A 26,605-nucleotide genomic window follows, 5' to 3' on the forward strand; every position below is an offset into this window, starting at 1 on the left:
TCCATCACAAGCACTCATTATCTTCTTTAATATTCCAGAGATGTGTGCTGCATTATCAGACTGGCTGCACTTCAGAGAACATGGTCATTGAGGCTACGTGTGCCAGTTCAAGTGGAAATTGAGTTAACATGGTATTACTGAATGTTTTTAGTTGTTGAGACTGGGTTATCCTGGATATGATTGTAATAATCAACTATTTGTTAAGGTCATTGTTGTTTGTGGGACCATGTTATGCATCAATGGTTACCAACCTACAAACTGAACTTGACAGTGATTTACTTGCAGGGATCTGAGTGTGATAAATCAACAAGTCTACAAGCTTTTATCATCTAACATCAGCAAAACCTTTCAGTTTTCACACAGGCAGCTCATTCAAGTGTCTAGCTAACTTAGGTAGAAGGTCGGGGTATTGGGTATTGACTAACAGGACAAAGAGTTGAGAGTGTGGTGCTGGAAAAGCATAGCAGGTCAGGCAGCATGCGAGGAGCAGGAAAATTGACGTTTCGGGCAGGAGCCCTTCATCAGGAAACAGGGCAAAGACACCAGCAAAACTCCCCCCACCCTTTCTACACCCAGTTGAGATTAGATTTGATTAGATTCCCCACAGTATGCAAACAGGCCCTTCAGCCACCAAGTCCACACCACCCCTTTGAAGAGTAACCCACCCAGACCCATTCCCCCACCTTATATTTACCCTTGACTAATGCACCCAACACTATGCACTTAGCTAATGCGCCTAATACAGCATGGCCAATTCACCTGACCTGCATATCTTTGGAGGAAACCAGAGCGCCCGGAGGAAACCCACACAGACACGGGGAGAATGTGCAAACTCCGCACAGACAGTCATCTGAGGCTGGAATCGAACCCGGGTCCCTGGCGATGTGAGGCAGCTGTGCAAACCATTGAGCCAGCATGCTGCCCCATGCACAAATGATTGTGATGCTGCCACTCTGGCCTGAAACAATGGTCTCCTTCTGGCAGGGGGAAACCACTGGAGAACAGTGCGTGGGAGAGGGCAGAAGAGAAGGTGAGTGCCCTATTGTGTGTCAGCTAGACACAGCACGGACTTTACCCATTTGGTTTGGTTGCATTTGGGCGTCAACTTCTTCTAGTTTCGGTTGTAAGCCACAGGCCAAGTCATCCTCTGAATCCATGATGTTTAGGTTCTCGTTATCTTGGCGATCACCTTCATCTTCATCCTCCTCACTGCTGCTGCAGCTGTCCTTGAAGATCTCGCGCAGTTCGTCTTTCTCCACTGCCGAGGCATGGCTGGTAAATTGTGTAGTCTGCAACAGGCAAAATGACTGACCATATTCAACCAGCTTGCACTTGCAAAACTTAGAATGCAATGCTGAATTTTAGATGCCATGCCATGATTACATAATACTTGCCGAATAATTCAGGTGGTGCAAAGAATTATTCTAACTGCCTAAGATGATCATTTTGAGTTTGAATGTGGGCCACTTATGCTTGTTAGAACTACACCTATTCATACACAAAGACCTGCCTCTGTTAGGGTACAGACATTGCAAGCTAAGAATTGTTGGTACACACTGCTACTACTGATTGCCATCGGTTGAGGGCGTGGATGTTTGTGGATATGGTGCTAATCAAGAAGGCTGCGTTGTCTTGGATAGTGTCAAGCTTCTCAAATGTTGCTGGAGCTGCATCCATCCTGGCAAGTGGGGAGCATTCCATCATACTCCTGACTTGTGCCTTGGACAGGCTCTGAAGAGTCAGGAAGCATAGTGTTATTCACTACAGGATTCCTAGCCTCCATTCTGCCCTTCTAGCCAGACTATTTGGCTGATCCAGTTGAGTTCGTCAGTAGTATCCCTCAAGATATTGATAGTGGAGGATTCAGTGATAATCGTACCATTGAATATCAAGGTGCGATGGTTAGATTCTCTCTTGTTGGAGTTGGTCATTGTTTGGTATTTCTGTGGCACACGTATTACCTGCCACTTGTCAGCCCTTAACCAGATATTGTCCTGCTCTTGATGTATTTGAGCATGCTGCTTGACTCTAGCTTTACTTTGGCTCCTTGATACCTCTGCATTTGACACCCATCACTTTTTGGAATTTAGCTCCTTTGTTTACATTTGAATCATGTCCGTAATGAGGTCAGGAGCTGTATGGCCTTGGCAGAAACCCTACTGACTACCAGAGAGCAGTTTATGTTAAGTATTTAAGTGAAGTTTGTTAACAAGATGCATTCAAAGATAAAAGTGATTCTGAATTGCCAACGTAAGCCTCGGACTTGGAATTTTGTGATTCTGGGTTCCCTCAAGTATCAGGAATTTATATACAATTAATAGATTAACAGTATTAACTCAAGTAACGAACTGAAACAGAGTTTTGTTAGATAATATTACATGTTGCTTGTAGGATATGGTCATTGCATGACATTTGTATAATGCAGCTGCTTCTTGCTACCTTTCAGTCCAAGACGACATATTGTCTAAGTCTTGCTGCACTTGTATATGGACTGCTTCAGTCAATGATGAGGGCATTAGAGCAGGAGTTACATATGCGCATAGAGGGATGCAACATAAGCAAGTGAAATAAATTGGCAGATTGAGGTGGTACCTATTCTGGAACTTGAACATTCTCTTAAACATATCACGGTATTCAGCAGCGTGAAGGTCACCCTCCCAAGATACTTTAAAGAATCATTAAGAATTTGTAGCTTATTAATTAACTACCTTCTATTTGTTCAGAGCTTGTGCTGAGAGTTTGGAGTTGGTAACGCTTGTAGCAAGTGATGATGTATGTGGGGAGGGTGTGCCAGCCAGATCTCTTAGTACTCAACTTGTTCCCAGAAATGGGTACATTAGTGACAACTCAAGTTGAATTAAAAGATAGAGACAGTACACAGCCACAAGTAAGATGACAAGCTGTTATAACAGAACTTCACCATCATCCATAGTGAAATTTAAACTCCTGCCCCTAGAGCACTAACCTGAGGCTCTTTGGATTACCAGACCAGTGACACTACCACTTCTCCATAAATGAAAGGGTTTGAGCATTTTGATCAGCCAGGAATATACTGGCAATCTCCATGGTTTTGGCCCCACCAAAAGCCACAGTGACAGCTCATTGATGACGGCCAGGACAGTCTCCTCTAGGAGAGTGATTGGTGCCTCCCAATTAGCTCCTGCTCTCAGGGAGGAGAAAGCGAGGACTGCAGATGCTGGAGATCAGAGTCAAACAGGTGCTGGAAAAGCACAGGTCAGGCAGCACCTAAGGAGCAAGAGAATCGCGTTTCGAGCATAGGTTCTTCATCAGGGGGCTGAGAGATAAATGGGAGGGAGTGTGGGGCAGGGGTGGGGTGGGGGGGGAGGTAGCTAAGATTGCGATAGATAGATGTAAGTTGAGGTGAGGTGATGGTGCTAGGTCAGAGCAGAGGGTGGAGCAGATAAGAGAGAAGGAAGATGGACAGGTAGGATGGTTCAAGAGGGTGGTGCCAAGTTGGAGAGTTGGATAAGGTGGGGGAGGGGAGATGAGCAAACTGGGGAAATTGACATTGATTCTCTGTGGTTGGAGGATCCCAAGGAGGAAGATGAGGTGCGGTGTCCTCAACGCTGAAGAGACAGGACACAAACTCACGGAACATTTCAGAGAACATCTCTGGGACACATGCACTAAACAACCCACCACCCTCTGGCTGACCACTTCAACTCCCCCCCCCCCCCACTCCGTCAAAGACATTCAAGTCCTCAGCCTCCTCCACTACCAAATCCTAGTCACATGATGACTGGAGGAAGAACACCTCATTTTCTGCCTTGGGACACTAACTACATGGCATCAATGTCGATTTCACCAGTTTCTTCCTCTCCCCTCCACCCCCACCCCACACACACACACACCTCATCCCAGAGCTAACTCGGCACCACCCTCTTGAACTGTCCATCCTCGTTCTCACCTTTCCACTTCTATCCATCACCATCGCCCCCCTCCCACCTTCATCTATAACATTCCTAGCTACCTTTATCCCAGCCCCACTCCCCTCCCATTTATCTCTCAGCCCTGCCCACGACATTCCTGATGAAGAGCTTATACTCGAAACGTCAACTCTCCTGCTCCTTGGATTCTGCCTGACCAGCTGTTCTTTTCCAGCACCAAACTTTTTGACTTAGATTTCTGTTGTCACTCTGAATCATCTTGTTGTGCAAGAACAGAAATTTGTGAGTGATGCAAAGTTTTTCAATGATGTTTTTACAGTGGCTGCAAGCTGAGATCAGAGCTTGTGGCATTGAGCAATGGGGGTGCATGAGATTGATATTTTGAATGCAAGGTACTAGTAATGGTTCAGAGCTAGTAGGTTGACAAATGACCAGAATGAGGGCAAATGGGGAAGTGTGTAAGATTTGTGGTAAAGTTCATAAGCAATGAGATTTGAAGACACAATCACTGAGCTGGATATTTGTGTGCACTCATACAACTCATCTGTGCCCAGTTCCTCAGGTCGCCTTGGAATTTACTGCAATTGTTCACCCACTCCCACTGCCTTCTCAGTTATTTTGTGGAGGGTGTTTCACGCCCCTGAGAAAAGAGGTCCTCCTTCCATTATCCACCTGCAGGCTCCCAGCACAGTTTCAGAGTCTCAGGGGATACTAATTGGCCCATTGTGTGACTTTAACCTTGGTCTTCCATTCTTCTTGAGCTGATCTTGCTCTTACTGCACGACTGAGAAAGAACATCTTACCTTTAGGAAGGGCCTACTGGCTCCAGGCAATACTAGTGATCTTCAAGTGATGGTTACCTGGCATAAACTTGCAAGACCTTGAGTTGTGCTAGCAAGCTGCATGATTTTTAACAGGCATGTCATGATCTTCCTGCCCCATTGTAGATGCTACCCAATTCAGCTCCTGCGAATTTCCAATAACTGTTTCAGTTATGCATTGAATTAATTGAATTTAGATTCCTGGTACTTGAGAACAACCCAGAATTACAAACTAGCAAGTCCAAGGACAGTTAACAATTCAGATTCACTGTCAACTTAGAGTGTACCTTTGCTAACTAAGTTCACGCGAATACTTAAACTGAGTACCAATGATCAGGTTAAGTTCTGCCATGGCCACTCAGCTCCTGACCTCATTACAGTCTTGGCTCAAACTGGACAAAGGATCTAAATGCCAGAGGTGAGGACAAAGTCACTACCCTGAATACAGAGATGCATTGATGTAATGTGACATCAAGGAGCCCAATCAAAACTACAGTCAATGTGAATGCTCAAACGCAGCAAGGTGTAAACAATATTCAGATAAGTGCTAAGAAATGGCAAATAATGTTTGTGCTGCAGACATGTAAAGCAATGGCTATCTCCATTACCAGCAAATCTAACCATCTAATATTGATACTTAATAGCACTGCTATCGCAGATACTTGGTAGCACCAACATGTAATATCTCAAAGATGCACCGCAGAAATTATCAAGGCTCCTTAGACAGTCCTTTTCAAAGCATGAGCACTACCATCTTCAATGCTAGGTGAGGCCTTGAGTCCATATAATTTTGACAGCAGCATGAGAGTTATTACTGACCCAAGCCTGACACTCAAGACCATCTCCAACAAGAGCAAATCTAACACTGCCCCTTGACATCACTGAATCCCCTAATGCTGACATGTAGGGAGTTACCATTGACCAGGAACTCAACTGGACTCACCATGTAAATGCAGAGGCTACAAGAGCAGGACAGAAGCTAGGAATAATTCAATGAATAACTCATCTGTTGACTCTCCAAAATCTACAAGGCACAAATCAGCAGTGTGATGGCATACTGCTCAATTGCCAGGATTGGTGCAGCTCCAACACCACTCATGAAGCTTGACACTATCCAGAACAAAGCAGCCCGCTTGATTTGCACTGCATCTAAACATCCACTCCCTCCACCAAATACACTCAGTAGCAGCAGTGTGTACCACCTACAGGATGTACTGCAGAAATTCACCAAAGGTTATGCAACAGTGCCTTCCAAATCCAAGATTACTACCATCTAGAAGTATAAGGGCAGCAGATGCATGGAAACACCACCATCAGCAAGTTCCCCTCCGAGCCACTCACCATCCTGACTGGAAGCATATTGCCATTCCACCGTGTTGCTGGGCCTAAGTCTTGGAATTCTCTCCCTAATGGCATTATGGATCTACCTACAGCACGTGGGTCAAGAATGCAGCTTAGTACATCCTTTGACGGGCATCTAGGAACATTAAATGCTGGCTAGCTAGCCATTCCCATGACCCACAAGGCAATAAAAGAAATGGCAAAAAAACTATCAGTCAGCAGGTAGCACAGAACTTGAATACTGCTGAAAAGGGAGATTACTGGTGAGGATTTTCATCTTGCACTGATCAGGGCAAATCCAAGAATGCCAAATTTCAAACAATCGGAACAATTTATAATAAAGAGAAAAGAGTTCTGACTGACAAGCCTCAGCTACAGCCTTTGCAACTGTCCAACAAGTTGGATCTTTCATTTTTATTTGTATAAAATAATTATCAGGACACCTGATAATATCAGACATAAAAATCTTTGAGACAAGTTTATTTGCAATTATTTTGACTAGTCTCTCAAAAACAGTGAAAATAACTGAAGATCAAACACAAATCTGTACATGGAAAAAAACAAATGAAACGGAAAAGAAAAAAAAATCAAAATTGTATTTTATTTGCCAAGGAAAACTTAATTAAAATAAAATTCCTTACACCAAAAAAAGTGTGACTCAGTAACTCAAGCAGCTAATATCTGACCCTCAAATTAATGCCATCAAGGCTCTCTCCAAGACAAGTTCCACAATCTTAGCTGCATTTGAGATCAAAGACAAATGTTGTTATGTAACGTCAAAAACAACTCTCCCAAACTGTATTATTAACAGCGATAAAAAATTATAAAGCACTGATGACATATGCAAAATAGCCAAGAAGGGAAACTGCTCAAGAGAAATATTGTACATACATGGTACAACTTTACATTACAATAATTATATTTGCGGAAAATACTATACAAGAGAGGTTTAGGCTAATTATATAAACTGGAATACAATTTTTCCCCTTTACTATACTTATGTCCAGGCCAGAAGCATGCTTCATACACTGTATCTGATCTTCAATGCTTTAAGTGAATCTTCTTCAACATCAGATTTCAATAGATGATCAAATAAGTCCTTTACAACTGGAAAAGGGAATCAGACATAGAAGAAAAACATTAATCTTATATTTTATGTTGATAATCATTAAGCAGTGACAAAGCTTAAGCATTTCAGCAGTTCCACAAGGTATCAAATATTTTACTACTTATGACCTGGTGCAATTGATAAAATCATGAGGCTATAATTAAATTCTTAATCATGTAAAACAAAGCACTTCTACAAAGCTTTCAAATGCAGATAATTGCCCTGTACCACATTAAAAAAAAATTCTCAGATTATTGGCACCACTGGCAAGACCAATATTTACTACCCGTTCTTGCTCATTATGCAGTATGACTAATATTGGAAGATATTCATGACGCAGCTCGATTTTACTCAAATCAGGTGAGTTTTGCCACAATCATGCTCGTTACCAATAATGTCAGTCTTTCATTTGGAAATGGAATGCAAATTCTAAAACTGCTGCAGTGCACTTTGATTATGTTCTTTCAACAACTAGTAATAAAAGCTCCTGAATTTTTGTACGATTTACAATGGAACAAAAATGAACTTGATATGGAGACAAAAATAAGAGATAGTCAAAGCTGGCCCTATTCGACAAATGATGCTACAGAATTTCTACAATGCTTTTGATATCTCTATCAACCAATGGGCTAATGCTGATCTGCAAAACAGAAATGTCTTCAAATGATGTACTACATAAAGGCAAAACCCAGAAAATAATCACGGCATAATACAAGACCACGTTGACTAGAATCTTCAGCTTTATTCCTGTGAATTCCAGTTCTGTTACTAAAATTATTTCTATTGTACAGAAAACAAATGAGTGAAGTTAGGGTAATAAGTTAAGTACTATCAATATGAGATCTGCTATATAGAGCACAGGCTATAGTTTGCTGCTACTTTTCCTCTGTTACAATTAAAGAGTTTTGCATGCAGGTACCAATCCTCCACCAACACCCACTTTTTATTTAGAGACAACACAGGTGAGGGCACCTGCTTCTTTGCAACATTCGCAAAGTTTTCAAGGAGTCCAATGGTCCCATATATTCCTTCATGACAGTGTCTGGAGCTATGCTTCAAATTGCTTGATTATAGTGCATACTAGTTATAATCCAGAGGTGCCATTTTCAGTTCAAGTGAAGTGGTCTAAATAAAAACAAAACTGCTACCTAGTGGACAAAAGTATTCTCACATTTTCTAAGTATGTGGAATTGATTTCTGTCCCCTCACATTGAAAGCCTCTTCTGTAATAATGCACTTGAGGGTGATAAAGGTCAGATGGCTATGGGAAAAGTCTAAGAGTTGTGACCAAATAATCAAAAAAGATTCCAGGATTAAAAGCACATGGTTGAAAGAATTATAGTTTAATCCAATCATCATAAAAGAATACAAGTGAATCATAATAAGGACTGTACCTGCTAAGTATAGCTTACCTTTCCTTTCTGATTCCGACATAAACATTACCGCCATATCAAACCTTTTCACATTTGCTAAGTTCCTTAGGACATTTAGAATGAGGGATGGCTCCTCAAACCTACATAATCCAATGGAAGAAAAACAAGGTTTTCTCAATTTGATTTATCATTGTGATTAGTTTCAACTTCAGAAGCATAAAGTAACACTTCATTATTGAAATAATATTCAGTGAATTTAAAAGACGTTCCATGATTACATTAGAATGGTGTTAGGAATCAAAGTTGAGTATTATTTTTGACAGTTGAAAAATTTATTCAGTTCATCACGCCTTCTGGATATTGAAGCATCTCACTTCATTAATATATTGACTTTAATCAGCACTTAATATAAACTTTATTTTCCCTTTGCTGAAGAAATAGAGCCCTCAAGGCCAACTACAGTATCTTGTGGGGTAAAGGCTTATATAATGGTTTTATGGCCACAGTATAGTACCTTTCGAATTTAAAACTGTAATTTGTTCTCCCAAATTTTATGAAAGGCCTAAGGATAGTTGTCCGGGTCATGTGGAAATGAAAGGTGTAAATATTCTATTAAAACATGCACAAAGCCTGGGTAAAACAGTGAAAGAACTGTACATCAGCATGCAATGTGTGTGGCATGTATACATTATTCAGAAAAAACTGCAAAAAATTCAAAATTGCACATTTCATAAGAATTTTCTGTTGATAAAACCAAAGAGTGAGTGAGCAAGTAGGGCTGGGGGAGGAGGGCAGTGGAAGATATGATAGAATGAAGGCATTTGGATCTGATTATATTGATTGATAGGTTCAGTTTGCATTTTGTCTTGTACTCATCAGGACAATTAACAAGAGATACCTCTATTAAGGATAAACCGTTTATACTGAGTGAGAAGATAGTGTTGATTGATATTATACCAGAACCTCTGTTACATGCTTTCAGTTAATTAACAGAATTTGTGCAAAATAAAGTTGAATTTGAACACAATTTCTGTAGAACAAAACATTTCAGGAACAACTGCAATACCAATTTTGTCCAATGCTTTCCACTATATTTCCACACTTCACAATAATTGTTTTTGTTGTTTCTTTAGAATGAAATCGCCAATCTAATGCTACCTTACAGGAGGTGTGTCATGTGACTGTGCTCTTTTCAGGATGGGCAAATAAAATGTAATTTTATGTAATTACAGTGTAATTTAAAAAGTAAAATCATAATAACACTAGAATAAATCAATAATAATTATCTGGAAAAGATAATTATTAAATGCATAACTTAAATAAAGGCAGAGAGGGAGAAAACTAAGAATTACACATCAGTTTGCCCAACTTCAATAACAGGGAAAATAAACATGAGCAAGGAAGACACATCACAGCTGTACAAGGCCTTTGTGAGACCACAAATGGTTTTCTGTGTGCCTTTTTGGTGTCCTTACCCAAAAGATAATAGGCTTGGATCTCCTGATGGCCAGTCAGTTATTATTCTAGTGTAGATAGCAGCTGGGCATGGGGTCTCTCCATCGTAGCACTCTCCAGGATAACTGCCTGGGAAACTGAATTTTCCACTGAACAATTCTACTGTGCCCCACCCCTTTGAAAATTTCCATTCAAATCAGTGACTTTGGATGGTTTTAATGAAATGGAGTAAAATAGTTACTCAGAAAAATTATGACTATTAAATACATGATCTGTCTATTCAACTGATTCTCACCTAGCCCTGACCTTTCATAAACTCCTGGCAGGGACTATACTCCCAGAGTGGACCTGCCAACCACCACCCCCAATCAGAATACCCTGCTTCTCCAACCTCAGTTATTGCCCCACCCACCCTAAACACTGTATCCTTGTCATTGGCCCTCTATCCTCCACATATCTGGTTTTGCTTATAATAAGCGCATATTGGACCTTTTCCCCTTTGTACTTTGCTGATAATATTTTCATTGTCATTAAACCATTGACTTGCAATTAGCCAGAATTCCAGTAGCTGGAATTGTACACAGGAACTATTCGAGGATTTATTGTGACGTTCAAGTAAGCAACTACCAACTCAGAGCAATTGGTTATGAGGATTTCTGTAAGTCTTCCCTTTGATGCAGCTGCTGATTTAGCAAGTGGTTATTAACTGTAAACAAAATTTCACATTAAATCATACAACTATTTAACTATTGAAGTGACTTACATATCATCTTCTAGAATGATGCAATATCTTTTCATAGCACAGTGCAAGAAATCAGCCCCAAATTACGATACTGTTATATTAATATACTGCTACATCTCAATCTGACGAAGTTTCACGTTTTGGCAATAAAATCTAATACCAGATTATAAAAATAGGTTCTCAAAAAAAAAATTCTCATTATTGTAGACTAAATGCAATGATTTATAATGCATTGCAACAGGAAATGTTTGGCTGCACACATCCAAGAATGCGTAAGAACAAACTGCAACAGTTTACATTCATGCAGAGATTGTAACGGAGTGGACTCGATGGACCGAATGGCCTTATTTCCGCTCCTATGCCTTATGGTCTATGTCTTATAGTAACACAAAAGTTGTCCCAAGAGATGCTGAAACTAAGCATAACAAATCAAAAACTAGATGCCAAATCCATGAAGGATATATCAGGGTGATTAATAGTTTGGTCAATGACTGGGATTTTCATCAAGAAAGAAGGCAACAATACTACATTAAGTGGAAAAGTAGTATTCAGATGCATCATAGAATATCAGAACTTTTCCAAACAATCCAAGTGCATTTATCAAGCAACATGGTTTCTTAGTTACCACCATTCACAGCATGACAGCCAACTAGGCGGAATGGTAAACTGCAAACTTAAATATTGCTTACCTGATGTATGAATCTTGAACGATTCTTAAAATGTGATTTAGAATGTCAGGTTCCAAAGACTTTTGAAACAGTTGTGGATAGAGAGAGGGCTCAATTTGCTATTTGTAGGAGCAATAAAAACAAGGAAAAACAAAAATCAAAATATTACCCCGTATCAGAACTAAAAACTTATACTTTAGCTCTAAAACCAAATCTTTGATCCGAAGTTTAATTTTTAAAACAAAAGTTCAAATCATGCTCACAGAAAGAAAAGTTCACCAGTTGAAATCATAAACACTTGGCAATTTGAATGGTCATCAATTTCTCACATGAACAGCTCAGTCCCACAGAGGGGATCAAGATCTAATCTGTAGTTCTTCGGTTAGAGGTGGAAGTTATGAATCTCTCTGCTCTCAGTGGATGGCATGGTGGCTCAGTGGTTAGCATGACTGCCTAACAGTGCCAGGGACCCAGGTTTGATTCCAGCCATGCGTGACTGTGTGGGTTTTGCACATTCTCCCTGGCTACGTGCAAGTTTCCATGTGTGCTCCAGTTTCCTCCACAGCGCAAACTTGTGCACGTTAGGTGGATTGGCCATAACAGAATTGCCCCATCATGTCCAGGGATGCTCAGATTAACCATGATAAAAATGAAGTGCATGGGGTTACAGAGATAGGGTGGTATTGGATGGGATGCTCTTCAGATGTTTGGCGAATTCTCAATGGGGCAAATGGCTACGCTCTGCTCTATAGGGATTTTACAATTCCATGATTCTGATAGCCATTCAGATAACCACTCCAGAAGGTGTTTACATTGGATATAAAATTAGGTTTGAACTGTGTTCTGCTGTGACCTAACACTCCTTGCCTTCCATAATACCCTGCAACCATTTACAACTAAGGCTCACATACAAATTTTGTTGTGGGTATGGACAGGTCTGAAACTCAATGTGGAAAAACCCTTCACAGAGATAATAGATTAGTTGGCATACTGCTAATGAGCAATTATTGTCCATGGAAAAATTCCTGAACTGGGTCAATAGGCTGTCAAGAGAAAATTTGTTGAAGGGGAAAAGTAAATCCTAATGATCATTCAGGAAACAAGTTCTTCATATTGGAATACAATGTCAAACTCCTTCAACCCATCCAGCCAAAGCAAAAATTCTTGTTCAAAACAGAAGTTACAATGTTGAATTGCAAGTACACATAATTATCAAATAAACTAAATCATCCTTAACATCTAAACAAAATACTCAGCAGAAGAAATCCTAAAAAAGTCAACCGAATTGGATGGTGGGGATGGAGGGAGGTTAAGGAACAGTTAAAAGAAGAGGGTGACATTTAAAGTCAGGGAGGGAAGTGGTGAGTGACAACATGGATATGTTGAAGGAAAGATCTCCAGACAACTGAGTTCTTGCAGATACAGTGGCAGCCACTGACTTGCAAAGCATGAAACCTGCAAGCCGGCTTGTCAGAGGAGCACAGGACCATGAAGCAATAAGAGATTGATGAGATCTGCCAGGGAAAGTCAATGGAGGCATTTGACAGTGAGAACAAACATTTCACAAGTCTGGGGCATTGGGAGCTTCTCAAACTCCATGAAAACAATCTTAGTGTGGCTATGAACACAAACATAATCATTAACTGTTTTTATTCCTCAAAGTAACTTGCTTCCCGGAAGTCCTTCATTAAAACTGTCAAGCTCTGAACAGAACTGCAGATTTGCAGTATTCATCAATGTGCTTTGGTGTTGGCTGATCTACATTACCTTAGGAATTATCACACGAATCTAAAAACAGTAATTCCCCAATAGTGAAATCAATTTAAGACAAAGATATATGAGCACAGGCATATTAAGCAGGTCAGTATTCATTTTGGCTACAAGTGGCAGTTTCACCTGGCAGCCTGATATTTTCACGCAACTCACATGTCACCTGACAGGCACGCCACAAAGCAACCTTTCTAATCTCTCTATTTCTGTGTTCTCTTTAAATTCGCTCACAGAACATGGGTGTTGCTGGTTGCCCAGCATTTATCATTGGTCCTTAGTTGTCCCTAGAGTAAGTGGTGGTGAGTTGGCTTCATGAACTGCTGCAGTTCATGTGCTGCAGGTTGACCCACAATGCCTTGAAGGAGGGAATTCCAGGATTTTAACCCAGCAACAATCACATCTGATAACACATACTAAAATTCTCTGAATTAAAAAAATATCCCCTTTGAGTGCCAATCCTATATTTATGTGCAATTGTTACCAAATGAATGCAACTGTTTACTGTTCATTTTCACAAACCTCTTTATAATGTTGATAGCCTTCTGTTAAACGGCCTTAGTCTCTTCCAAAACAAATACTTTTCAAAATAAGACAGATGCAGACATTTCTTGAATAATTACTGCTGAATGATTTTCAAGTTAAAATGAACACCACACCAGGGTAAGATAGGGTGGCACGGTGGGTCAGTCTGTGCGGAGTTTGCACTTTCTTCCCATATCTGCGTGGGTTTCCTCCAGGTGCTCCGGTTTCCTCCCACGGTGTTAGGTGCATTAGTCAGATGGAAATGGGTCTGGATGGGTTGCTGTTCGGAGTGGCGGTGTGGACTTGATGGGCTGAAGGGCCTGTTTCCACATTGTAGGGAATCTAATCTAATCACAATCTAAACACTTCCAGATTTACCTTTATGTATTTATATAACATCTCTGGATAGTTTTTCAGTTTGCGGAGATCTGCTTCAAGTTGAAAGGAATTGGCAGGAGCTTGAGGGACAATCACAGAATGGGAAAAAAGAGATGCCGCAGCTTTCTTCCTTTCTGTTGATTTCTCTACAGTAGCAGCTGTAACGGATTGCTTGTCTGACATGACATGATGTTCCCTGAAAAAGATACAGTTTTATTGAGCAAAGCTGTTTAAAAGTCAATACAATCCATTAATGTACTGCAGATGCTGGAGGTCTAAAATGAAAACAAGCAATTGTGTTACTCTTAAGCAGGTGGTGAATACCAATATCTAAAAACAGTTCACTTGATTGGAACCCCATTAATCACCTCAAACACTCAGTTTCTTTATCATCTTCCCATAGCAGCAGTCCACACCATCTACCTCAAAAACACACCAAAACAAAAACAAAACTCTAAGTCACAAAGTATGCTGACTTGAGAACAGATCACTAGTCTTTTACGGTTACTGGTTCAAAATCCTGGAACTCCAATCAAACAGCACTTTGACCACACTGACTGCAGTAGTTCAGTAAGGAAACACACTGTTACCATATAGGACATTCAGGATTGGCAATAAAAGCTAACTATGCCAAGCACTCATATCTAATAATTACAATGAATATAACATTGTAGAAGCTCTGCATTGTCATGAAGGACCTCAAAATCACCAATTGTTCTTGTAAATGTGAAAATCTAATCAGACTTCTTCAGTAAAGCAAATACCATAAACTTTGAAAGTTTCTGGTAGAACAAGTCACTTACTGCCCAAAACATGCATTGGATATTTTTATGTCATATGGTTCCTACATTTTCTTTTGGTGGGAGGAGATATACGGAGAGATAGGCAGCAAGGAAAAAGAGTATTGCTAATGCATGCAAAGGTGAATGGGCATGAGAAGGCCTTTGTAGTCAGAAAGTTGAGATTTCTTGTCTGGAACTAGGTTTGTGCATACTGCAATGGAAGGGACCGCCTGGGTGACTTCAGGCCCTTTCAATGATGTGGTAAAGCAAACAAGATGTATTCAGAAGCGCAGGCGATTCTTTTTATTTATTATATACACTTCACTGAAAGACCATTGCTCAGCATCCATTTTTAAAGAAAAAAAGGATTAATTAATGATTGTTGGAAATGTATGACAAATCAGACTGAATGAATTCTCAAATATAGCTGACGGTGTATCCAAATAAAATAAGACATTTTTCAGAAAACTTTCATGATATTAATTTCCCATAGGATAGAACCCTCATGTAGCTGGAAGACTACATTAAATTTTAAATGTTACCAATGGGGCCTCTAAATACAATGTTCAAAAGGCAGCTTCTGATCAAAGAATGCAACCATGTGCTTAACATTTGTTTAAAATAGCATTTTAGATTCTGAAACAATTACCCATTACAAAAATTTCAAAAAGGAAACTACTGTATAATAGACCTGTTGAAATGATTTTAATTAAAACAGCTGAGATAATTTGTGTAAGTAATACCAGCATGTGGTATTTCCAAGGAAGCTTAACACATTATCGACCCTTGCAAATTGAGAAATAATTCAATTTTAAGATCATGAGGCCCTGCAGTAAATCCATCAATAACAGGAAAAACATTGATAAATCATAATGAAAGGTCATTGTTCTAAAATATTAACTATTTTTCCTCCTGCCACCGATACTGCTTCTGAATATCTCCAGCTTTTCCAGTTTTATTTCAGATTGCCAGGATCAGCAATGCTCTGCTTTTAATTTATTAATAGATCTGAGCCACCATTTTCAAAAGAGGCTTTATAATACATTGGGTAGTATCCCTGCCTTTAAGCTAGAAGCACAGCATTAAGTCCCACTCCATGACTCTGACAAAAGCAAGTGCATTGTTATGGACTAGGCCAGACTACTCAAAACGTTCTTAAGCAGGCAGTCCACACCGTAACTTTGCAATTTGTTTTGGTAAGTGTACAGTGAAAATTATCTGGAGTAAGTTAGCTAGGTTGACAACCAGGTTTTAAAACAGACAAAAATTTATTCACAAAATTACGGAATGAAACCCAACGAACAGAATATAGAATACCCATAGAGCTCAGTCTATCCTAACTAGGCTTAATTATGCTGTTCCAAAAATATACAACAATCCCAATAAACAAACCCCTTAAACACAGTAAAAATGAAACAGAGGCTTACAGGTCGAGATTAAAAGGGCAGAAGGAGAGAGAGAAGTTCTACTCTCAACTAACTGACTTCAGCAGCCTTTCCTCCATACACCACTGCTGAACTGAACTAAAAACAAGAATTCAGCTTTCAGGACTGACCACTCCCCTTTCATTATACAGGTTACTTCTAAAACATAAAAGCTTTGGCTTGAAGACCCATTTATTTACGTATAAACAAAAAGGTATCCCAAAACCCTTTCCATCTCTTTACCACTTCAGCCGATTCGGAGTCTGGGCTGTTATACGACCCCTCTGAGAAAACATCATGGAGACAGTATCCTTGAGAAAAGGGATAGCTTTTTAAAAAAATATGGACCAGCTTTGTGACTCCTCCCCCCTTAAAAAATACCAATATCCAAAGATGGCTTCGTTTTTAAAATCTCTCAAAAACAAAACTGGTTAGTACTCTAAAACACACATATACTCTACACTGACTATACACATAACCACATTCGAATTCAGGCCGTGGTACACCCACTACTAAACGCCTCCGTATCTCATTCGAGACTTGACAACGCATCAACCACCACCTTTTCGCGACCTGCCACATGCACAGTTGTCAAATTGAATGGCTACAACAACAAGCTCCATCTAAACAGTCTGGCATTTTTGACCTTAAATTTCAATACAAATGTCAATGGGTTATGATCAGTGTGTACAATTGTCTCAGATGCATTGCTGGTAATGTAAACACTGAAATGTTGTAATGCCAACACCAAGCTCAAAGTCTCTTTCTCAACTATTGAATATTTCTGTTGATGAATGTTCAACTTCCTGGAAAAGTACCCGATGGGTACTTTCTATCCCTTCGTTCTCCTCCTGCAGGAGAACTACACTGACACCCACGTCACTGACATCAATAGACACTGAAAGGCTTTGCATAATCCATTGTGGTTGATACTGGGGCAGTGATAAATACAAACAAACAGTCTTCAGGCTGTCAAACATCTTTTGACTGTCCGCTGTCCACTGAAACTTCTTGCCCTTTTTTAAGAATTCGGTGATTGGAGCAGCCACACTGCTAAAATTCGGCACAAACTTTCGGTAAAATCCACTCTATCCCAGGAACTGTAGTACTGTTCTTTTTGTCGACGGTGTGGGAAATTCCCTAATTACTTTCGTTTTCACATCCCGTGAGGCCATTTGTCGGTGTCCAATAACATGGCCCAGGAAGGTGACTTGGGCTTTGGCAAATTCACTTTTAGCTAGGTTTACCACCAAGATTGCCTTCCGAAGTCAATCAATCAAGTCCAATAAATGCTGTAAATATTCCTTCCATGAGTGACTAAAAATCACCAGGTCATCAATATTCACAACACAGTTGGGTAATCCAGCAATTACCTTATTAGTCAGTCTCTGAAATGTGGCCGGAGTGCTTTTCATACAAAATGGCATGACTTTAAACTGATATAGTCCATTCAGCGGTATGAAAGCCAAAATTGTCTTTGTTTGTTCTGACAAAGGTACCTGTTAGTAGCCTCTGAGCAATTCCAACTTAGAAATATAAGATGCTTGTCTCACCTTTTTGACATAGTCCTCCAACTGCAGAATTGGATATGCATCAGTCTTTGTAATGGCATTGACTTTGCAATAGTCCACACATAACCACTGGGTACCATCTGGCTTTGGCACCTTTACTATGGGTGAGCTCCAGTCACTGTAATATACTTTGATTATGCCATCTTGGAGCATGTGCTCTATTTCCTTTTGAACCTGCGTCAACGTTAGAGGGTTATGTCTATAAAGATGTTACTTAATCGGAACAGCATCTCCTATATCTACATTATGCCTAGTTAGATTAGTACCTCCCAGTTTATTTCTGCAAATCTCCCCATGTGATAGTAATAACTCTTTCAAGTTATTTCGATTTTCTTGTGGAAGGTAGCTCAATAAAGTATCCCAATTTTTGAGAACTTCCTTACTGTCCAATTTAATTTGAGGAATGTCCAACTCAGAATCTTCTGAACTTGGTTCTTCTTTCTGTGTTGTAATCATTAACACCCGCTCCTCTTCCTATCCTTCCCTAACAAAATACCTTTTGAGCATATTCAGATGACACATTCTGTGAGATTTCTTCCTGTCTGGAGTCCTTATCAAGTAGTTCACTTCACTCAATTTCTTCTCGATTTGATAAGGTCCACTTAACCTTGCTTTTAAAGGTTCGCCTATTACTGGAACTAACATCAATACTTTATCCCCAATGGCAAAATTGTGAATTTTTGATTTCTTGACTGCTTCCTGTTTCATTGTATGCTGCGATACTTTTAAATGCTGTCTAACCAAATGGGTGGTCTCTGAATTCTGATTTATTAATTTCACCTTAATCAATTTTAACAGTCCTCTTAGTTCATGCCCAAAAATTAAGTCAAATGGACTGAATTTGGTTGATTCGTTTGATGCTTCTCTGATTGCAAAAAGCACAAACAGAACTCCCTTATCCCAATCATCTGGATAGTCCTGACCATAAGCCCTCAACATGGTCTTTTGTGTTTGATGCCATTTTTCCAGCGCTCCCTGCGATGGTACGCAGTAGATTTGAATTGCTTTATTCCCAAGCTATTCATAACCTCCTTGAATAGTTTGGATGTGAAATTTGACCCTTGATCTGACTGGATCTCTCTTGGTAGTCCGTATCTCGTAAAATATTTGTGTAATTCTTCTACAAACCTTTTAGCTGTGATGTTGCGTAATGGGATTGCCTCTGGAAATCTAGTCGACACATGTATTATTGTTAATTAATACTTATTTCCACTTTTTATTTGAGGTAGGGAACCTACGCTATCAATCAAGACTCTTGTGAAAGGTTCCTCAAATGCTGAAGTAGGTATTAAAGGTGCAGGTTTTATAGTTGCCTGCGGTTTTCCAGTTAGCTGACATGTATGACAAGTTTGGCAACATTCAACTACATCCTTGTGTAGTCCAGCCCAGTAAAAATGTTTTTGTATTTTCGGTTGTGCTTTCCTCACTCCTAAATTACCTCCAAGTAGTAGCTCATGCATCACTTGCAGATCTCCTCTCTATACCCTATTGGCAAAACAATTTGATGAATGTCTGCCCATTTCTTATCTGCTTCAATGTGTGATGATCTCCATTTCCTCATCAAGACATCATTTGTTAAGTAATAACAAGGATGCTTTCACTCTCCTTCCATGTATATGCCTTTTGATGCAACTGCTTCAAGTTCTCACCTGTTTGCTGTAACTCAATAAGCTTAGCAGAGTTAAATATACTTGCATTTTTAACATTTGGCTCCTACGCTGTCTCACTTACCTGATCAAAAAAAGTCTTTGATAATGCTATTTCAGCATCCTTATCTGTGCCTTTCGATCTCTCCTGCTTCAGCTTGTGACTCTGTGTCTTAACAAGATTGCAATCTGGGAAGATTCCTGGATAAACATCCTGTGTTGCCTCAGCCGCCTACATCTCCACTGGCTTTTCAACCAGAGTAGGCAGCACGCCTACTGGTGAATCAGCTGTATCATTTGCAAGGACAAATTGTATTCCTGAAGCTGAGAGTTTGCCCAGTACTCCTACCACAAATTCTCCACTCGTTTCTGGACACTCTTGCCTCACTTTACATAATCGAGCGCTTTTTGTCTCACCATGAATTCCTGTTATTCGTACTTTTTCCAGCAATAGTCCTTCAGGAGTATATAATTCCTCATCCTTCAGCATCATAGACTGACAGGATCCTGTATCCCTTAATATTGTAACCTTTTTACCTACTACTCCTGGCCTATGTGAATAAACTTTACCTTTGCAGGTATATTTTGTGAGCAGATCTGCACTTCCTCCTTAATCAACCTCTGATCAACTTGTGCACTCTGATACAGCTTTCTAGCTTCTACTGTGCTTTCTGTTACCATGCCAACAAAATTTCCAGGCTTGTCCTGTTTTCCTACATCTGGCTTTCTCCTAGCCCACCAACGCTGATTTCATGTGGCCCATTTTATTATAATGAAAACACAAGAGCTTTTCGTCTTCTTTGCCCCATTGAAGGGTTTCCTTTTTACCCTGTTGTAAGTTCACCTTCCATTCTTCACTGAGATCTACTTTCCCTTTCCATGTGAGGATTTCTCTTTGCCCCAATTTCTATCCCGCATGGATTGAAATTGATTCTGGAAGCCAAACTGGGTTTGACTCTTCAGCTTTCTTCAGCTGCTAACCTTGCCGTTTTAACTCTCTGCTCTTCCACATGAGTGTGTGCTGCTTCAGGCAGTAAATTTTTGAATTCCTCCAAAATAATTACCTAAGGTAATTGTAGGTTTGCTCTATTTTTAAAGTTTTTATCCATCTATCAAAATTACTTTCTTTGATCCTTTCAAATTCAATGTAGGTTTGACCAGGGTCCCTCCTTAGATTCCTGAAACATTGTCTATAGACTTCTGGCACAAGCTCATATGCCCTTGAAATTACTTTTTTCACGTCTTCACACCCCCAGATATATCCTCTGATGGTGATGTGAAGACCTCACCAGCCCTACCTACAAGCTTTGTTTGGATCAACAAAACCCACATGGTCACTGGGCACTGTATTTGTGAAGCCACTTTTTCAAATGAGATGAAAAAGGCTTCCACATCCTTCTCATCAAATCTCAGCAAGGCTTGAACATACTTAAACAGTTTCACATCAGGCTTTCGCCCACCATGGGTTTGCTTATCCCCATTCTCTTCCTCATTAGACTTGCCTTCAGCCTTCATCGCCACACTTTTAAGCTGGCTTTCCTTTCTAAGTGTCAGTTTTTGAAGTTCAAACTCTCTCTCTCTTTTTCTTTCTCTTCTGCTAAAGCCCTTCATTCTTTTTTCTTTCTCTTCTGCCAAGGCCACTTGTTCCTTTTTCTTCTGCTTTTAACAGTAACTCAAACTGTTTCAGTTCTGCAGCCTGAACTGCAGTGCTCTTCCAGCACCACTAATCCAGAATGCCCTTTCCTTATCTCAAGCTGCTTCAATTGCAGTTGAACTTTTGCCATTTCAATAGATTCTGATGGATTTTCCAGCAAGTTTAAATGCTGAGCTATTGCTGTAATTATCTGTCCTTTCTTCACAGAAGGAGATAGCTCCAACCTCTGCTTGTCTGCTAATTCCAGCAGCCTGGCCTTAACCACCTTTTGTAAAATTACCAATTTCACCTCGTCCACTGCCAGAAACCTTTTGGCGACTGAAGGAGCCATTGCTATCCCAAGCTTTGTCTGCCCAATCAAACCAACAGCTGAAATAAAGACATTAGCACCTACCACTCGCTGTTAAATCCTGCAAAGAACCCCCAATCTGCTATGGACTCAGCCAGACCACTCAAAACATTCTCAAGCAGGCAGCTCCAGACCGTAACTTTGCTATTTGTTTTGATAAGTGTATAGTGAAAATTACCCGGAGTACGTTGGCTAGGTTGACAACCAGGTTTTACAACAAACAAAAATTTATTCACAAAACTACGGAATGAAACACAAAGAACATAATATAGAATACCCACAGAGCTCAATCTATCCAAACTAGACTTAATTATGCTGTTCTGAAAATATACAACAATCCTAATAAACAAACTCCTTAAACACAGAGTAAAAATGAAACAGAAGCTTACAGGTCGAGATTAAAAGGGCAGAAGGAAAGAGAGAAGTTCTACTCTCAACTGACTGACTTCGCAGCCTTTCCCCCATACACAACTGCTGAACTGAACTAAAAACAAGAATTCAGCTTTCAGAACTAACCACTCCCCTTTCATTACACAGGTTACTTCTAAAACATACAAATTTTGGCCTGAAGACCCATTTTTTAATGTATAAACAATATAAGGCTTCCCAACACCCTTTCCATCTCTGTACCATTTCAGCCGATTCGGAGCCTGGGCTGTTTTATGACCCCTCTGAAAAAAAATCAAGGACACAGTATCCTTGAGAAAAGGAACAGCTTTTTAAAAGAGTATGGACCAGCTTTGTGACAACATACCAAAATAAGTTAGCAATCAATCTGAAAATCCTTCCAAAACCATGGCAAGGGCAAAAACTGGAGAGAGCCGGGTCAGTCAGGTGGTGGAAAGAATTTAGCAGCCTCTACATTACTATCCTTTTCAAAATGCAAAGAGAAGACTGGCAAAGGTAGTGCTTCTATTTGGTTATGTTTTAGAGATACTAATAAGCAAACCATTCGGATTACACAATGCTGCATTAAAAAAAACAATGAATAATCATCAATGAAAAGAACCTCTGCTGAAAATTATACGTACCCCTATTTTTAAGACAAATTACATGCAAATGTACACAACAATATTTACATTCATTATGCTCTGAATCCTTATCATTTGCTTAAATCTGCATCTTATAGCACTGTACTAAAATATATTAATACACATTTGTGAATTTAATTCAAATTTTTAAACTGAATGTGTTACTTTAAAAGAACAGGAAACTAAAGGAATTCACACTATAAGTTCCATCAATACCCTCTGTGGGAAAACTGCATTCTATACAAGGAATTTTAAAATCTGTTTCTTTTCCCTCTCATGAGGAGCCACCCTTGCCTGAAAACCACCTATTTATCGTTCTTGACAAACATCAGGAAGACAGTTGAATGATAAACTGGGGACAGAGGGTGATGATTACCTGTTGTACTCAATTCTAGCAAGAGCTGAAGACTTCAAAAAGTTATCACTTGTATCAAAGTTTTTTTATAAATGCCAACATACCTCTCTTCAACTTTAAGTATTTTGGCATTGGGTGCTTCAACAGTTGGCACAGAGCAGTCACCAGGTGTGTTTTCCTCCTGAATTCTATTAGTTTCTTCGACTGCTGGTACCATAGTTGGTGTTTTCGCTGCAAGATCAAAAGGGAAACTGACTGCTGCTGCTTCCTTCTTAGTATTAATCATTGTATCTTCAACTTCTTCAATAGCAACTCTTATAAGGGGTTTCTTGAAAAGAACATACACAAAACATATTAAGAGAAATTAAAAGAATTTAACCTGAACTTGCAATGAAAAGCATTTTTCCTGCAATAATAAGACAGAAGATTACTTCCTCTCTATTGATACAAGATACTCAGGTTTCTGGAAGATACCCCCTTGTTATCTTAATGGTAAAAGGCCTTTAACATTGGAAAAATCACATAACACCAGGGTATAGTCCAACAGGTTTAATTGGAATCACACTAGCTTTCAGAGCGCCACTCTTGCATCAGATGGTTCAGAAGGAGCGGCGCTCTGAAAGCTAGTGTGCTTCCAATTAAACCTGTTGGACTATAACCTGGTGTTGTGTGATTTTTAACTTTGTTACACCCCAGTCCAACACCAGCATCTCCAAATCATGTTTAACATTGGAGTTCTTATGGTTTAGGGGATGTGACCTGACCTGTGGGTTAGAAGTTCCAGGTACCCAGTCTTCTGTGCATCACCAAAAGTCAGACTCAATCACTATCTTTACAATGTAAAGCTGAAGCCTCTTTCAATTTAAAAAAAAATCTAAGTCCAGATTCCTTGGGACTGGATGCTCTGCTCTGCACCCTCCCCAATGCATATACATGTTCATTTTCCAGTTCTCAAATGTATGGTACCAGGTTCAAACACCCTTACTAATGCAGAAAGAAGGAACCTTGTGATATTGTCTACAAAGTAATTCAACTTCACACAACACTAAAGCTTCTTTTTCATGAACTTACAGGAAAATAAACTCTAAAACATATTAGCCTCAGTTTGAGTCATGGTTGATTCACATTTAAAGGCAGTATGTCATTTCAAATTTCTCTAATGAAACTTGCAATAATTATACATCTTTTTCATTTTCTCCACTTACTCTTCACATTAGATTTTGCTTTCACAAATGCAGTGTATCACTCAACAAATAACAGGAGGCAGGAGACACACATCCTCATCCTCAACAACAGAGCACAGCATAGCATTGCAAAAGACAAGGCTGAAGCATCTGTAACGATCTTAAGCCAGAAGTGCTGAGTGGATGACACATTTTGGCCTCATTCCACCATCATGGATGCTAGTTTTCAGCTAACAAGACTCATTCCTTGTGATATCAAGCACAGGTTGAAGATGCTGAATACGAGGCTCTGATTCTGGTGGTAGAAATGAAGACTTATACCCCAGAACCAGCTGTGAATGTAGGCAAGCTGTTCCATGAGTGGGGTCAACACTGGCATCAACCCAGCAATGTAGAAAAGGTAAACAGGTATGTCACATTTTTTTGGACAAGACAAATTCAACCCAGTTAATTACAGTCTATTCTTGATCATCAAAGTAAATAGAGGGTTTGTAAACAAAGGGTTTGTCCATAGGCCAGCTCCTCGTAAATAATGTGTATACTATGGTTCAGAGCCACTCACAGTCTTATAGTCATACAGTACAGAAACAGACCCTTTGGTCGAACCAGTCCACGCCGAACATAGTCCCAAACTAAACTCGTCCCACCTGCCTATACAGCCATGGGGTCATCTCCAGATCTTATAACAGCATTAGACCAAACACAGACAAAGTAACTAAATTTCAAAGGTGATGCTAGAGTAGAGTAATGTGAGTAGTTGAGTTAGGTATCAAGGAGTTCTAGCAAAACTGGACTGAATAGGAATTGAGGAAAAACCATCTACTGGTTAGAGTCATACCTAGCACAAAAAAAAATAGAGGTGGCTGTTGCAGGTCAACCAACTAAATCTCAGGGCATTACTGCAGCTGTTCCTCGGGCTAGTGCCCTAGGTCCTAACATCTTCAGCAACTTCAATGACCTTCATTCTATCAATCTGTCATGAACATTCACACTTCAGACAAGTGCACATAATTGGCAGCATTCACAACTCCTCAGACACTATAACAGTCCGTTACATATGCAGCAAGACATGGACAACGTCTAAGCTGGTAAGTGGCAAATGACACTGACACTAGAGGTGGCAGACCAGTGTAAACAAGAGGGAATCTAACCATGTGCTCTTAACATTCAGTGGTGTCACCATTGCTAAATCTTCCAGCCATATAAACACTATCACCATCAACAGCTGGTCAGGCTAGGAATTTTCTAACAAGAAACTCACCTACTGGCTCCCCAGTGCCTGCCCACCATTTATAAGGCACCAATCAAGACTGCAATGGATTATTTGAGTGCAGCTCCAATGACATTCATAAATCAACACTATCCAATGTGAAACAACCCACCTTACAGACACCCCGTTCATCACCTTCAATATTCACCACCTTCAACACGGACACACAATGACAGCTGTGTGTTTTATATTCAAGATGCGCTTCAGCAACTCACTCTGGCTCCTTTGACAGCATCTTCCAAACCTGCAGCTTTTACTATCTAGAAGGACAAGGACAGCAGATGCATGGCAACATCATTACCTGCAAGTTCACCTCTGAGCCACAGTCTCTCTGACTTGGACCAATATCACTATTCCATCACAGTCTCTAGCCCAAATCAATGGAACTTCCATCCTAACAGAATTGTGGGTGTCCCAACATCCAAAGGACAACAACAGTCAAGAAGGCAGCTTACCTTCAGCTTCTTCAGCCTGATTAGAATATGCAATAAATGCTGGTCCAGTCAGGGACACCCACATCCCATTAACAATTTAAAAAAAACTCAACTATTCCTCAAGAAGGGCCTAGGTAGCAATTATTAGTTGATCACATAATCGGTCAACAATTGGCTAGGACATACATAACCTTGTCCTTGCCAGCTGTTTGGTTACATTTTTCAACAAACAGCAGTATCCTAGATAGTAAACTCAAATCTAGAGATGACCCTACTCCTCAGCAGTAATGTTGTTCAGATTTGTAAGGTTCAATTCACCTGCTGCTGCTTGGCGTTTGTAAATGTCAACTGAATTCCTGCAATCACACACAGTAAAGGTTGAAAGCAAATAAAAATCAACTCTTTCCTACCATTCCCAAATTGTTATGATAGCAGTATTACAAAACAAAGATAAGAAAATTACAATGTGTAGAACTATCTATATATCTGTGTGAACACGTACAGCAAACATGCAGTTTCAAGCAGAGGCACACACTTTTCACATTCATTTCAACAAAAGACCATGTGATATTTGTTCAGATTGCCACCAGCAACACGTCATTGTATCAGCCACCTCTGCTCCTATGTGGTAAGTGGTAAGAGTTGTTTTAAAGATTGCCACCAATCCCTGTTTGTCTGTATTGGGTCGAGGACTGCTTTACAATCAATGGCTGAGCTCCAAACAGAAAAGGTATTACACCTCAGTTAATAAATTGATTTATTGCATGATAGAAAAATAACTTACATCAGGCATAATTACAGAATGCATCCGATTTCTAT

The 26,605-nt window shown here is 39.9% G+C and overlaps 1 protein-coding gene across 1 annotated transcript in view; it reads right to left on the reverse strand.

The window, feature by feature from the left end:
* Positions 1-6,522: 6,522 nt before the first annotated feature.
* The window catches only part of rpap3 (RNA polymerase II associated protein 3), a 54,594-nt gene continuing 34,511 nt past the window's right edge, over positions 6,523-26,605 (reverse strand). The window contains exons 12-16 of the mRNA XM_043708896.2: positions 23,003-23,226; positions 14,087-14,282; positions 11,438-11,535; positions 8,591-8,691; positions 6,523-7,177 (exon numbers count right to left, since the gene is read on the reverse strand). Coding sequence (XP_043564831.2) covers positions 7,092-7,177; positions 8,591-8,691; positions 11,438-11,535; positions 14,087-14,282; positions 23,003-23,226 — 705 coding nt within the window. The 3' untranslated portion in view covers positions 6,523-7,091. The remainder of the gene's footprint in view (positions 7,178-8,590; positions 8,692-11,437; positions 11,536-14,086; positions 14,283-23,002; positions 23,227-26,605) is intronic.

Source organism: Chiloscyllium plagiosum, unplaced genomic scaffold (assembly GCF_037043375.1).
Source record: "Chiloscyllium plagiosum isolate Xiang-an unplaced genomic scaffold, Cpla_swu_hap1 HiC_scaffold_19, whole genome shotgun sequence".
Lineage (NCBI taxonomy): Eukaryota > Metazoa > Chordata > Chondrichthyes > Orectolobiformes > Hemiscylliidae > Chiloscyllium > Chiloscyllium plagiosum.